The 14,580-nt window shown below is 37.7% G+C and overlaps 2 protein-coding genes across 11 annotated transcripts in view; one reads left to right on the top strand and one right to left on the bottom strand.

Moving 5' to 3' along the window:
* LOC141480556 (uncharacterized) overlaps positions 1 to 14,580 on the top strand; it is a 285,808-nt gene that overhangs the window by 126,755 nt on the left and 144,473 nt on the right. The gene's annotated exons all lie outside the window — the stretch shown is intronic.
* The window catches only part of RhoGAP68F (Rho GTPase activating protein at 68F), a 206,661-nt gene that overhangs the window by 71,788 nt on the left and 120,293 nt on the right, over positions 1 to 14,580 (bottom strand). For 7 of the 10 annotated variants that reach the window (XM_074170633.1, XM_074170584.1, XM_074170618.1 and 4 more), the window contains 2 exons: positions 4,831 to 5,027; positions 4,571 to 4,768 (listed from right to left, as the gene is read on the bottom strand). In XM_074170633.1, coding sequence (XP_074026734.1) covers positions 4,571 to 4,768; positions 4,831 to 5,027 — 395 coding nt within the window. The remainder of the gene's footprint in view (positions 1 to 4,570; positions 4,769 to 4,830; positions 5,028 to 14,580) is intronic. The other 3 variants (XM_074170597.1, XM_074170606.1, XM_074170615.1) reach the window with 1 other exon arrangement.

Raw genomic sequence — 14,580 nt, 5'->3', positions numbered from 1 at the left:
ATATATATATATATATATATATATATATATATATATATTAATTGACAAAGCCTATTACTCTGTTGATGAGTATTTGAAAGATCCTATGTAATGTATAATTGGTTAATGCCTTCATGGGTTGATTAGAATGCCAACACAATTACCAAATGTGGCTCAGTTCATAATTATATTTAATTTTGATGTACCTACGGTTTCAATCATATAATCGACTGTTTCAATCAACGGGGTTTTCTGTCTATGTATTTAGATTTTATTTTATTTTATTTTATCTATCATATTTATTTTTTATTTTTATTATTGACTTGTTCTATGTCATCATGTTATGATCGTTATGAACGAATAAATATTATTATTATTATTATTATATATATATATATATATATATATATATATATATATATATATATATATTGATTTCAATTTAAGAGCCACCGGTAGACAGCTGTTTCAGCCTATTGGGCATCGTCAGTACCGGGCAGGCGGTCCTCGATTGAAGACAAAATGAGAAAAACCAAGAAAGTACTTTAATAAAAATAGCTGAGTTCTTCTTCTTCTTAGTTGACCTCATCTCCCCGTTAAGGTATCGAATATGAAATCTGAAGTTTTCACGGATAGGAATATGCTGAACTGGTTTTTCCGGGTATTTGATCCGTGTATGTGATATAATTTCACCGACGTTTCGACAAAAACTCAACAACATTTAAATAGTAGGTAGTAGAGGGTTTATGGACTACTCTATCTCTGAACACGTAACGAATACCATTTCACCATTATAGTAAGAAGTGAGTTGAGCAAGGTCAACAAACTTCTGAACACGTAACAGCACACCTTGATAATGACAAATGAGATTTTGTCGAAACGTCGGTGAAATTATATCACATACACGGATCAAATACCCGGAAAAACCAGTTCAGCATATTCCTATCCGTGAAAACTTCAGATTTCATATTCGATACCTTAACGGGGAGATGAGGTCAACTAAGAAGAAGAAGAACTCAGGTAAAACTCAACAACATTTAAATAGTAGGTAGTAGAGGGTTTATGGACTACTCTATCTCTGAACACGTAACGAATACCATTTCACCATTATAGTAAGAAGTGAGTTGAGCAAGGTCAACAAACTTCTGAACACGTAACAGCACACCTTGATAATGACAAATGAGATTTTGTCGAAACGTCGGTGAAATTATATCACATACACGGATCAAATACCCGGAAAAACCAGTTCAGCATATATATATATATATATATATATATATATATATATATATATATATATATATATATATATATATAGACATAGACATATACACAGTCACACATAAAGTTAGGGACATATGGAGAAATGCCAAGGAAAAAAGTTGATCAGTTTTTAATTTTATACCGTTGCTCAAAATTTGGACGCTCTACTTTTTTTATATATTTTAAATTTTTCGAATCTTTCGCTCTATCGATTCGAACAAAACATGTTCGAATCTCATAATTTTGATGAATATCATGCATTTATCCTACTAGTCAAGTTTCGGACTTATGAGTATTTATTTATGAAAAATGTCTCTTCAGAATGGTATTTTCATTCGATATTTTGTAAGCAACCATTCTCCTAATAATATTGACATATTCGTCACTTCAGAAGTTTCAAATACTTTGAAAACGATGGATTAAAACTATTCAAACGAATTTCTTGTGAATTTGTTTATTTTTGGCCAGTGTGAAAAAATTATTAGCAAAACATGTAGAAAGTTCAACGAAAGGTATCCGAATTTACCGCAAATGAAACTCAAGAAATTTATACGAATTCAGAAAAATTTCAATGCATTTGGATCAACTTCAGAAAGTATCAAGAAAATTGCCTCTATCCGTAACTTCTGAAGATAACCAGATTAATGTCTTAGCATATTTTCACGCATTTCCTGAGTCATCGATAAAAAGTGCTGAAAACGATTTGGGTATAAAATATTCATCGGTTCAAAGAATCTTGCGAAGACATAAAAGGTATGATTATAAATTCATCAAAACTCAAGCAATGAAGCTTCAAGACAATCAATAGAGAGTTGAATTTTGTGAAATGTTGTTGATACGCATTCAAGAAGATCTATTTTTTAAATAAAATTATTTGTACAGATGACTCGAAATTTTCGAAAGGAATTTTCAAAAAAAAATTGTCACAAAAGAAGCCGGATTTTGAAAAAAAAAAGTTTTAATGTTCTTTGCATGTTAATGGACAACAAATTAAGGTCATGATTTCCGAAGGAAAAAATTGAAATTAATTCATATTTTGAAAACGGTAACAGATAGGTTTAGGGAAATATCAAGAAAAGTTTTCGGGTAGTTGTTGTAGATTCCAAAAATAATATATACAGGGTGTTCCATTTGAAAAATCAAAGTTGCTACTACCAACGACAAACACGTTGTAGTTCGCTTCAGCCTAGTTTGAAGAATGATACTCTGAAGGAATTCGATTTTAAATTATCGGAAATCATCGACTTTATGTTGACGATGAGTACTGATGAGTGACCAAACAGTCCAAAACCGATCTGCAAGTGGGTCGTCAGTCCAATAACCGACAGTGTAGATAATTTGATTTACAGTATACCCAAGTATGCCCATTCAATTTGTGATGTTTTCTTCCTGCAAGTATGTTCCAATAATTGAAAATTGATTGCTGCAGCGCAAAACTGGCCTGCAAGTGTGTTCCAATAATTGAAAATCAATTAAAGCAGTTGCATCGCCAACAGCATATGCAGGAATAACTTCAGTGAAGAATCCTGCAGTGGCACCTGTCGGATATAATCCAACGCCCTTCGTGGTTTTAGCCAGGGGAGTAGTTGTCCATAAACCTACAGTGTAGGTAATTTGAAACTGGCCTGAATTAATTGTTCTTTTAGACAATTTGATTTACAGCCGATCTTCAAGTATGCCCTCAATCTGTGAACTATTTTCCGTTATTAAAGTTTTTGGGATGAATTCATTTCCTTTTTCAAGAATAGCTGGAATACGAAAAAAACAAGAGAAATAAAAAAACACATTGCTTATAATTACAAACAACTGAAAACAGCTGTGGAAAATGTATTTCAGATATATACAGGGCATTTTTCTATGATTTGGAACAGTAACTGATAATTTTAAATTGAAAGAGTTATATTTTTAAGAGTGATCAATTTTTGGAAAAAGAAGTTTTTGGCTTTCTGATAATTTTATTAACTTGGTTTTCATCATTTGAATATTTTTTGGTTTGATTATGATTGTCAAAAGTTGAAATATTGAGTGGTTGAATAAGGAATTTTATTCATAGGGTAATACATCAGTGGAGACATAAATAGGTCCCCCTCTGTCAACTTTCAAAAGGGACAAGATATCAAGGTAAAAAAAAACCTGAAAGGGTATCATTTCAAGTACTTCTTCATAGGAGAGAATGATGCCAAAGCATCATTCGTTGTCGAAAGGGCGCTACCAATTTTTTTTTTAAATAACGAGGGGAGTATTGTGATACCTCTTTTGATAGGTATTTCAATTTTATATCCAGTACATTTACATTTTTAGAAATCGGATAAGCAGTTTTATATTCGTTTTCAGAACCTGCAAACAAACGACAATTATGATATAATATGATTTAATAAAAATTATTCAAAACTCACTTCAGTTCATTCCAATAAATATTCAAGATGTTAACCACCCATTCCCTGATTATAATGAAGTCTGTTCACAAATTTATTTCCTATATTATGAAATATTTATTTCATAAAAAAGAAAATTCTTTTATTCATTGAAATCACTATCCAACAGATGTTTCAAAGCATTTGGAAGAACAACAGTTTTCATATGAACTATCTAGATTTCTAGATATACAAGCTCGAAATCAGAAGGTATCCAAACTGAGCGAAATGCAAACAAAAACTTATTTTTATTGGATACAGAAAGTTCATTGGAACATAGTGAAAATTAAATCTAGTTCATCAGAATACAATCAAATACTGTGCTACTTGATAATGCTTCTTTAGCTGATGCTTCATTTACGAATGAGAGAGATTTAGAAGATATGACTGATAATATGGAATATCAGAGGGTTTTTAACGAGATAAAAACAAATGAATATCCAAATGGTCAAGTCAACTATGAGGATACATGATCATGGTTCTCCAATGGATTCAAAACAAAAAAACAAGAAAAATATGACCAAAATGGTTCTTTAGAAATAAAACCTATAGGCAAAATAATATTATCAGCAGAAGATAATGCTAACTTCAAAACTGAAAAACAGAAAGAAAAGTTAGAAGTAGAATCAAAAAACACACCCACGCTTGCACGCACGCAACGACATATACAGGCACACATACTTGGTATTTGGGAGAAGTGATTGTTTTGAATTTATGGAATAGTTTAGTATAATACTAGAACTCACATTTTGTCAAGTAATTGGGTATACGAATATTAAAATGTGCAAATCCAAATATGAAATTACAGAACTAACATTTGAAAACCTGGGTGAAAAGAATTTCATCCAAACCCAACTTCTCTACTGAGTAACAATACAGAATATTTTGTTATTACAGCTAACTGATCAACTCACTTTGAAATTGTAAAATTTCCTCATAAAGTTCATAAGTAAGTAAAGGCTCCTTCAGCTCCCGTAGAAACTTTTTCAATAAAACCGCAGCTTCATGTGGATCTCCAAATATCACTTTTTGACCTTTATTGGCCATTTCTTTCAAGCTCTTTATTTTCAAGGCATTGGCAGACCTTCTGAACAAACCTTCAGTTTCTAAAGCTTAAAAGATAAATCATAAGTCAATAATTTTTTTTTAACAAAATAACAGTTGCAATACAAACATTGTGTTGCAAAATTACCGTCTGGTGTATCCAAAAAGTCCACGCACTGTTTAACTATAGGAGGGATGGTAACATCATAATTATCCCTGATATGTTGAAGCGTCACTCCAAATTGTTGCTTAGGAGAAGTAAGTTCAAATGGAGAGTCTGAAGACAATTGTGGTGTCGAACAACCTCCCCACAACTTCTTATCATGTCTGAAAAGAATGAAGTCAATATTTTATTACACTATTCAACAGAACATTGAATATCATAATATCATAAAATTGATACTCCAGATTATATCATTTTGTAATTCCATTTCTTGAACGTTTCAAATATGTGAAAAAATTGAAACCTATTATATATTTTTTGTGTATGAAAACGTCAAAAATTACATCTATTTTCATCTTCTGGCATATATATATATATATATATATATATATATATATATATATATATATATATATATATATATATATATATATATACACACATCAGAAAAGTCTAGGGATATTTTTAAAAATGGCAATAATTTTTTTAGATCGCTTTAGGGAAAAAAAAGTTGACGGGTGATTATTAAACGAATGTAACTTACAACAAAATTTATTAAATGGTCAAAAATACTGAGTGCGCATATGAGCAAAACTGAAAAAAAAATATGGCTCTTCTTTGGTACCCCGAAAAAAAATCATAATACAAAAAAAATTGGAATCAGTACAAAGTATGGCCTCCACGCTGGTTTATTACGGCCCTACATCTATCGTACATCGACAAAATGAGATTGTCAATGTCTTGTTGAGGTACATTTGCCCATTCAGCGATTAAAAGCTCTGTCAATTGAAACGTTGTGTGAATGTTCCCCATATGCGGAGAAATTCTTCGTTGAAGCATGTCCCACACATACTCGATGGGATTCAGGTCCGGTGATTGTGCTGGCCATGGCAATACATCAACTCCTTCGTTGGTGAGCCAGTCAGTCACTAGACGCGCGACATGTGGACGAGCATTATCGTGCATTAGGTGGAAGTTTTCACCAACAGCACCAGCAAACGGACGGACGATAGGTAGAAGAATGGTGTCGAGGTACTGTCGAGCTGTGAGGGAGCGATTTGGAAAAACGAGATCGGTTCTGCCGCCGATCATGATTCCGCCCCATAGCATTACTGCACCACCTCTGTATGTGTGGACTTCCTGGACGTGTCTCAAACGTTCATTATTTCCAGGTCGTCTCCACAGTCTTACTCGACGAGAATCTGGAAAAAATCCAAATCTGGATTCTTCTGTAAACAAAACTGTGGCCCAATAATTTGCATCCCAGTTTTGATGTTCTTGACACCACTCTAATCTTCTACTGCGATTGCCTCTCGACAAAGGTGGACATCTAAGTGGCCTTCTGTTGTGGAGATCTGCTTCATGCAGTCGATTTCTGACAGTATCACGACCAATGGTTACCTGGTGCGTCTGCTGCAACACCTGAGCACCTGAGTTGGTTAACAACTCAGGTGCTGTGATTGTCGGTTGTCTTCTTGCGGTTAAGACCAAAAATCGGTCTTGAACTGCAGTTGTAGCGCGTCCTCGCCCTGGATGTTGTTCGGCTGGACTGCCAGTTTCACGGAAACGCCGCCACAATCGACTGATAACACTTTGGGAGACCCCCAAACGAAGAGCTACATCATTTTGTCGCATGCCACTTTGAAGAAGCCCTACAGCTCTATTCATCTCAGCCAATGGTAAGTGATGGCGTTCCATGTTAAAGCACAATATTTCCAGTTCAATTGCTGAGCAAGAACTGCATAGAATGTACAAACTTGACACTTTCAGATTATTAATTTTAGCCGAAAACCTACAGTTTGTAAAAAACTTGACAAAAGATTAGTTACCTTTTTTGCAGGTTTTGTTCAACCCAGAGAAATCTAAAGGGTGGTCGAGTGTACCAATTTAATCGAAATTAAACGACCTCATGCATTTATTTTTATGATATTTAGTATGTTATAAAAATATCCCTAGACTTTTCCGATGTATATATATATATATATATATATATATATATATATATATATATATATATATATATATATATATATATATATCTATATATATATATTTATATATATATATATATTTATATATATATATATATATATATATATATATATATATATATATATATATATATTGATGCCTGTGTTGTGAACTTCGATATAATGATACGCCGACCTAACGTCCGACTCTACGAGATACTTGAATGATTATGTTTAATATGAATATAAAGGGGAAGGAAGAGTATCCCATTTTCAAAAGAGGGGTAAGGTTTCTTCTTTTGAAATTTTTATATAAATTAGATAGACATAGTGACCTTCTCATATATGGATAATAGCAGACCCGAGCACGCGTTGTTATGGCTAGGGTTTAGGTTATAATATATTGTTGTAAACTATTTAAATCCAAATCAATCCACGGGATTGGAATTGAGGTCAAAATTTTAAAATCATTGATAAACATTTTCTTTGAATTGATATTAAACACAAATCAATACAAAATAATGAATTTTAAATTCAATATATTAAAGAAGAAAGTAATACAAATTATGAAATTATGAAACAATAACAAAAATTAATTGGCGCTCCGAGGCGACTTCATTGATTCCAGTGACGCATTCGCTGTTTCAGCTGCAGGAAAACCCGAAAAAACCTACAGCACCATATCATCTGAAGATCTTGATCTGCCAATATCCTCTCTTTCATAAAACAAAATGTAGGGTGCTCCAGAGGCTCCAATAAATTCAAGACATCGCCAGAACACTTAGTGACACGACTATCGTCAAACTTAAATCAGTCCGTTTGGTCTTTGACCAATGCTTAATAATGACCATATTCGACGCCAGAACCACAGCGAACAATGACTGCATGAAGATCATAATAGTGGTCTGCTATTTCGAACTTTCTTAAGAGTTTGGTGCTTCCCTCAGAAGTTGAGTCTTGTTTGAAAATCATCAGTGTTATTATTAGATTGACTGGTGCCTCAGATATACTTGTTTTCCTATGATAGTCAGTTAGTTTGGCGCATGTTGGGCAATACATTTGATCATCACCCATTAAAAGTTCCATTTTCAGATGATTTAACAAGCTTTGCATGGACTGGTTATCAGTCGATCATATTAGGAAACGATAGTTGAAGTTCCAGAAAATCACATACGTTTTTGCTACCTCTTCAACATTTACTAAAAAGTAAACAAGTGAGGATTTTTCCGGCAAAAGATCTACAAACACAAGACGAGATAAATTGTATGGAATCATTCAATCCAGAGCGGTCAGGATTATTGATTCTGTTATTGTTTTGCCACGAAAAGTATTCAACAAAAACTCCCAGAATTCGGAGCAATCCTCTTGTCCTTAAGAGTATCTAGTGGACTTCAAAGACTCCAGGAAATCGGTTGGTGGGAAAGATGATACATTCTTACGAAACTGCCACTGCCTGAACAATTGTTTGAGTTTGGTGAATAAGTAGGAAACATTCTTGTTCTTCATCATCATTGAAACCTCGATCTTGAAATTCTTCGTCATGAACAACACTTGTAAAATGCTATTCATGTAGTAAATGTTTCCTAAATTATCTAATCCAATTTCCTTAGCAAGATTTTCAGGACAACTGTCTACTGAATATACACATATCTCGGCTTGTTTCAAAGATATTTTAGTTCCGTACTGAAATGAGGGCAATGCATGATATCAAAATTATGTGAAAGAGGAATACTAATTTTTTCTATCAAAAAAAGGGGTAGAACGGTAATCTTTCGTTTCTTGGCCTATTCTCCTCCCGGGTTCATGAACGAATAACAGAGACTCCGGGCCATAAACACCAAAAGTTTCAACCGCCACTGGATGGAACAGATAGTTTTCAACAATATTTTTTATTTTTTCTTTTTAATATTTCGCCAGACAATGCTGCAGTTCCAGCAGACTTCGAACTTTTGGCTAGATGGGAAGCCGCGACTGTGTTAACGCAAGTGAAGTCCCATACATACCACAGATTTACCGCATTTACATGGTATGAGAGACATACCATCTGGTCGTTTACTCATCTCGACTGGTACCTAAGGGTTCCAGAATTGCAGGACACCATAGCTCGTTTCAATATGTTGTTAACCTGGTGATGTCGAGGTGTATGCACTTCTTCTGCAACTCAAACCATGCGTACCATTTTCATCAACTACACTACCGCAAACACAAGATTGAGGGACCCAAATAGATAAACCCATCCTGAGTCCTATTGCTATTCTGAAAGATTCATCGTCTAATAGTAATCCAAGAGATGCAACAGGTAAAGCATACAGCCAAGCACCCGATTCCTTGATCATTGCTGCTTTCAGACGAGCCGTATCGTATGTATACATTTGTATATTTCAGAAGTTTATCATTTATAATGTTCAGATGAGGTCGGTCACATGGCCTTTTTATCTGTAGGAGAAGCAATATTAGTTGCGGCATGCCAAAGTGATTCACTTTCAGTATAAAAAACGTCTTTGATATTGATAAATATGGAAGAAAGGATGGAGTCGATAAGATCAGAAACACTATTGACTGACGACAGAAAAGCTGGTAAAACTAAGGAAGAAGCCGAACGTAGCCCAAGTCCGCCAAGGTTTACAGGAAGCGTTGCTTGGAGCCATAAATCATAAAAAAACTTGTTTGTTACATATTCCGTCGTCTTACGGAGTAAATTATCAAATTCGTCAAGCTCTAACTCACTTACCCAAGTGGGGGAACATCTGAGGGCGTACATGAGTTTTGGAATCGCCAAACAATTTTTCAAAAGAAAAAATACAACGTGTTTAGGAAGTTCATTCAATCTGGTGGTCAGCAATTTGACTGATTCCCGTTTTTCTTGAAGATGTTCTGAACGTGAATCTTTAGAAAGAGAAGCACCCAGAAGACTCCATTTAGACTCGCATTTATCAAAACTTTGTTCAAGTACAAGATAATTTGAATATTCAATGAATTTTTGTAAATCCTTTGAAACAATGTTTTCATCGCCAGCGATCGAGCCATCGTCCAAATACCAATAATTAAATTCGGACGATAAGCTTCTAGTGAGTTTGTTATGGTCAGACAAAAAAGAGCAGGTCCTAAGCAATTACCTTGTTGAACACCTCTCTTAGACAGAATCAGATGTTCACCAAAACTCAAATTGAAAGCTGATTTATAACATTGACTTAAGAAAAGATATTGTAACAATTTAAAGAATTTACTGTCTTAAACAAATTTATTTCTATCACTATCACAAACTAATTTATATTCAAAACTTAGCAATTAACGCCTAATTTATCTAATTTATCTAATGCTATTTGAATTCCTTGTTTAACCGCTCGATTCGCTTTCTGAATTCAGACTGCCCTCTCTGAACGAGGAGCCGGCCTTTTATATCGGTAAAGGTCCATCGTAGAATTCTGTAGTCGTTTCAGGACTGGCCTAGACTTTTCGCGGTGGTTCACGGTGAGTCATGTGTTTATTCGCTGGCTCAGATATCGGTCAGAGCCGGCTTCATATTCGTTACATTGCCCCTTTCTTAAAGACGTTTCGCCCCGAAATGTTATTCTTAGCGTGTGTCGATACCTGCAGGACTTCCTGCAGGTATCGATGAAAGTAACACTCCACAGTCTTCATGCTCGGTCGTGAAAGATGGTTACCGCACACCAAAATTTTGATGCCGCTGGATCTGAAGATCGTTTCCAACATGCTTCTCACAATTCTCCAATCCAGCCTGTCGAGCCCAGAGGCTAATTTCGGGATTGCCAAGTCCACGAGATTCTGGTCGAGCATTGTGTCCCTCAGTCTAGTAAGACTTCTCCAGACATCTTCATAGGACGATTTGTCTCGAGAATTATCTGGTCACCAAGTAGAAAATGTTTCTCTGACCCTTCTTTAACTGTAGCACTTCTCCGACTTCAGCATTCTGTTCTCGTAATGTTTGGAGATGACCGAATTTCTTGTTGAATACCACAGTGATACCCTTGGACATTTGGAGATCATCTGCCACTCAGTGAGCTAATGCGCTTTCAACTGGAACCTTGAAAAGGTCTCGTGGCTCTTCTTGAGTTACCCCATGTACGATCTTCTGTCCGTTCGAGTATAATGACATGAACTTCTGAAACGTCATTTCATCCTCTGGTGGTCTAAGGGCGCAAACTTGGTCGTGATTTCCAGCATAAGGAGCCAATGTATTAAAATGGATGACCCTAGGCTTTCCTCGAGATGGCTTATGGATTCGGTAGACGAGGTCATTAATCTTTTTAATGATTTTGTACGGACCTTTCCACGAGTTCCGCAACTTCGGTGATAAACCACGGCGTTGCTTAGGGTTGTAGAGTTAAACTAGGTCACCGGTTGCGAATGCTCAAGCATTTGCCTTGATGTCATAGGTCTTCTTCATTCTATCGCTGGCACTCCGGATTTTCAGACGGACTCGTTCATGGATGTACATTCTCTGTTGGGCAGGGCAGGGTTGGGCACTTACTGAAGTAGTCCATGGCTACCAGGATGTATTTGTTCCCATGGTCGGATTCTGGGAACGGGCCGGCGATGTCGATGACGATTCTCTCAAAGGGACTACCCACGTTATACTGGCGCATTGTAGCTTTCGGTCATATTCGAGGTCCGTTACTGGCAGCACTTTCTGCACCAGTCCTTGACGTCGGCTTGACAATTAACACAGTGAAACCGTTGTCTTACTTTCTAGAGGGTCTTTGTTACTACCAGATGTCCTCCAGTGACTCCATCATGGATTTCTTTGAGCACCTACTGTCGTCTGTCTGTTCCTGGGTACCACTGTCTGGCGCATGTCTTCACTACCGTCTTCAGACTCCAACACCTGCTTCAGAACGACGTTTTCCAAGGTAAGGGTGTTCCATTGGGTCCAGTAGGACTTGACCGCCGGCGAGTAACCGGCTACCTCCTGCACCGATGGTCTATGATTAATTTTCTTCCATGTGATGACTAAACCAAGATCTGGGTGTTTCTCTTGGTCTTCCTTGATCTTATTGTCCTCCCATTTGTCGTCTACAGCTTTAGTTCTATACATAGCTGCTTCCTTCTCTTCTGCTCGTTGGCAATGAGAGCAGTCATCGGGGCGTGGTCTCCGTGACAGGGCATCTGCGTTTTTATGGCTAGTCCCAGCTCGATGTTCTATTTCGAAGTCAAATTCTTGAAGTCTCCCAATCCAGCGCGCTACTTGGCTTTCGGGATTTTTGAACTGCAGAAACCATTTGAGAGCTTGCATGGTCTGTTCTCAACAAAAATCTTCTTCCATACACGTATTTTTAGAAATGTTCTACACCTTTGACAACGGCCAACAACTCTCGCCTGGTGACACGATAATTGCGCTCTGGTTTACTGAGCGTTTTGCTGAAGTAGCCAATAACTTTCTCCTGTCCATCCTGGATCTGAGAAAGGACTGCTCCAAGTCCAACGTTGCTGGCGTCCGTATCTAGAATAAATTTTCCGTCCGGTAGGGAATAGCTCAAAACAGGAGCGTTGATCAAAGCTCCTTTCAACTTCTTGAATGAGTCTTGGCATTCCTCAGACTACTGGAACTTCGGAACCCCAGCACATATCAGCGGTAGTAGGTGCATAAACCAAGGAAGCTCCGAATCTGATGTATGTCTTTTGGAATGGACCAATCCTTAACTGCTCAGACGCATGAATACCTTCTCCAGATTTTTCAAGTGATCGTCGAACGATTTTCCGACCACGATTATATCGTCGAGATACACTAAGACACGTCTTCCATGAGAGCCCCTTGAGAACCGTCTCCATCAATCTCTCGAAGGTCGCTGGAGCATTACAAAGCCCGAATGGCATAACCGTGAACTGCCACAATCCTGAGCCGATGGTGAAAGCTGTCTTTTTTCGATCTTCTGGGGTCAATAAAACTTGCCAACATCCACTCTTCAAATCGTGGAGAAGGCTAGCGTGTCTGGAGTATCGTCGATTCTTGGAAGAGGGTAGCTGTCTTTCTTCGTCACATTATTTAGCTGGCGACAGTCCACGCAGAATATTGTCGAGCCGTCCTTCTTCTTCACTAATACGACTGGGGAAGACCAGGGGCTGTCAGAAGGTTCGATGACTCCTTCTTTTTCCATATCGCTGACCATCTTGTCTGCCTCTTCTTTCTTGGCAAGAGGGGGTCTTCTAGCTGATTGCCGAATTAGTCGGGCATTCCCAGTGTCGATTCTATGGTGAACCACATTCGTTCTGCCGCCTTTTCCTTCTCCAATATCGAAAATTTCCTGGTACTTCTTGACTAACTCCCTCAGTTTTGATCGGAGAGTTGGTGGTATGTCCTTGGAGGAAATGTCAATCAACTTCTCCAACTCTTTATGTGAGTTATTGGCTTAGCTATCAAAACTGCGTACACTCCGTATCACAGAGGAAATGGACGAACAGTGCCCTGGCATTGTTCCTTTCTTCAAGGTCACAGGAAACTATTTGACATTCATGACCCTGACCGGCACAACTTTATCAACACGCAACAGGGTATTCCCCAGTGCGATTCTTCTGCAATTTTCTCAACACGAATCTTGGGTTCGAACATTACCACCTTTCCGCTGCTCGCACTTCCGTCCAAGCGAGCCTCCAGGATGGTTTCTCACAGGGCTGAAACGCACACGTCTTCAGCCAGCAGGACCTGATCATTTCTTCGCTTCTTCAATGAAGCACCAGTTCTCCTCCGCCAACACGTAGGACGCCGTCTTGAAAATTCAGCTCGAACCCTCTGGGATTCATTATGTCCATTCCAATAATCGCATCGTCCTAGATGTCCGCCACCTATGCACGATGGTTCAATCTAGTCCTGCCCAACACCAATTCAATTGGTAGTTCTCCAAGTACAGTGGCTGGCTCCCCTGTTGCGGTGCGTAGCTTCCAACTCGACGGTTCAATTCTTGCCGGTGTTTTGGCAAAGGTTGGCCCAATAATGGTTCTCGTCGCAAGGCTCGTTGTTGATGAGGCCGTCTATGAAACCATTTTTGTCTTGTCGTTGGAGAATGGCAACATATGTGTTTTTACGAGAGCTTGCTGGGTACAGGCCCTTCTCATCGACCCCCTCTAGTTTTCCTGATTTATTGTTGGTTGAATGCTGGACATTTGCTAAGCACATGCCCAGTTTTCCCACAGTTCCAGCATCTTATTTGTTTTCTCTCAGGCAACACTTCTTTCATTACCTTTCTAATGGTGGCCTCAATATCAGGAGGCATCCGTCCATCTTCCTCGATAGTTCGAACTTTGCTCTGGCTCTTGCAGGATTTTTTTTGGGCCTCAAACTCCAGATCGCTTGCCAATGCACCCACGAGATGTTTGGGATGAGCTAGTGTCAAGGCCTGTCGTTTCTTGGTCGCGAAGTCCGTCCAAGAATGCCTGAACTGCTAACCGCTCCATTACATTTTCCGGTGTAGCAGGATATGTCAGTAGAGGGGATACGATAGTTCTATTACGTATTCCCTAGTTGACGTACTTACAGTAGTAAATGAGAAAGAGACGTGTGCGACGTGATCGACGCGTAGAAGGATGGAATGAGCATCGAGTAGATTCATTTGATAGATAACGGCGCGGTGGAATTACAAAAATAACGGTATAATATTAATAATGAACGAAAAATCGGATTAAAGAAAAAAACATGTCCACGAGCGTTAAAGAAAAAACATGGCTGCCAACGTAATAGAAAAAAACATGGCTGTCTTACAGGGTGACTTATCGTTTAAGAAAAAAACGTGTA

The sequence above is a fragment of the Leptinotarsa decemlineata genome, unplaced genomic scaffold (assembly GCF_025532065.1).
Source record: "Leptinotarsa decemlineata unplaced genomic scaffold, Ldec_3_MD MMD2_P_RNA_scaffold_11, whole genome shotgun sequence".
In the NCBI taxonomy this organism is placed as follows: Eukaryota; Metazoa; Arthropoda; class Insecta; order Coleoptera; family Chrysomelidae; genus Leptinotarsa; species Leptinotarsa decemlineata.
The sequence above is the reverse complement of the archived record's forward strand: the minus strand, read 5'-3'. Positions and strand labels throughout refer to the sequence as shown.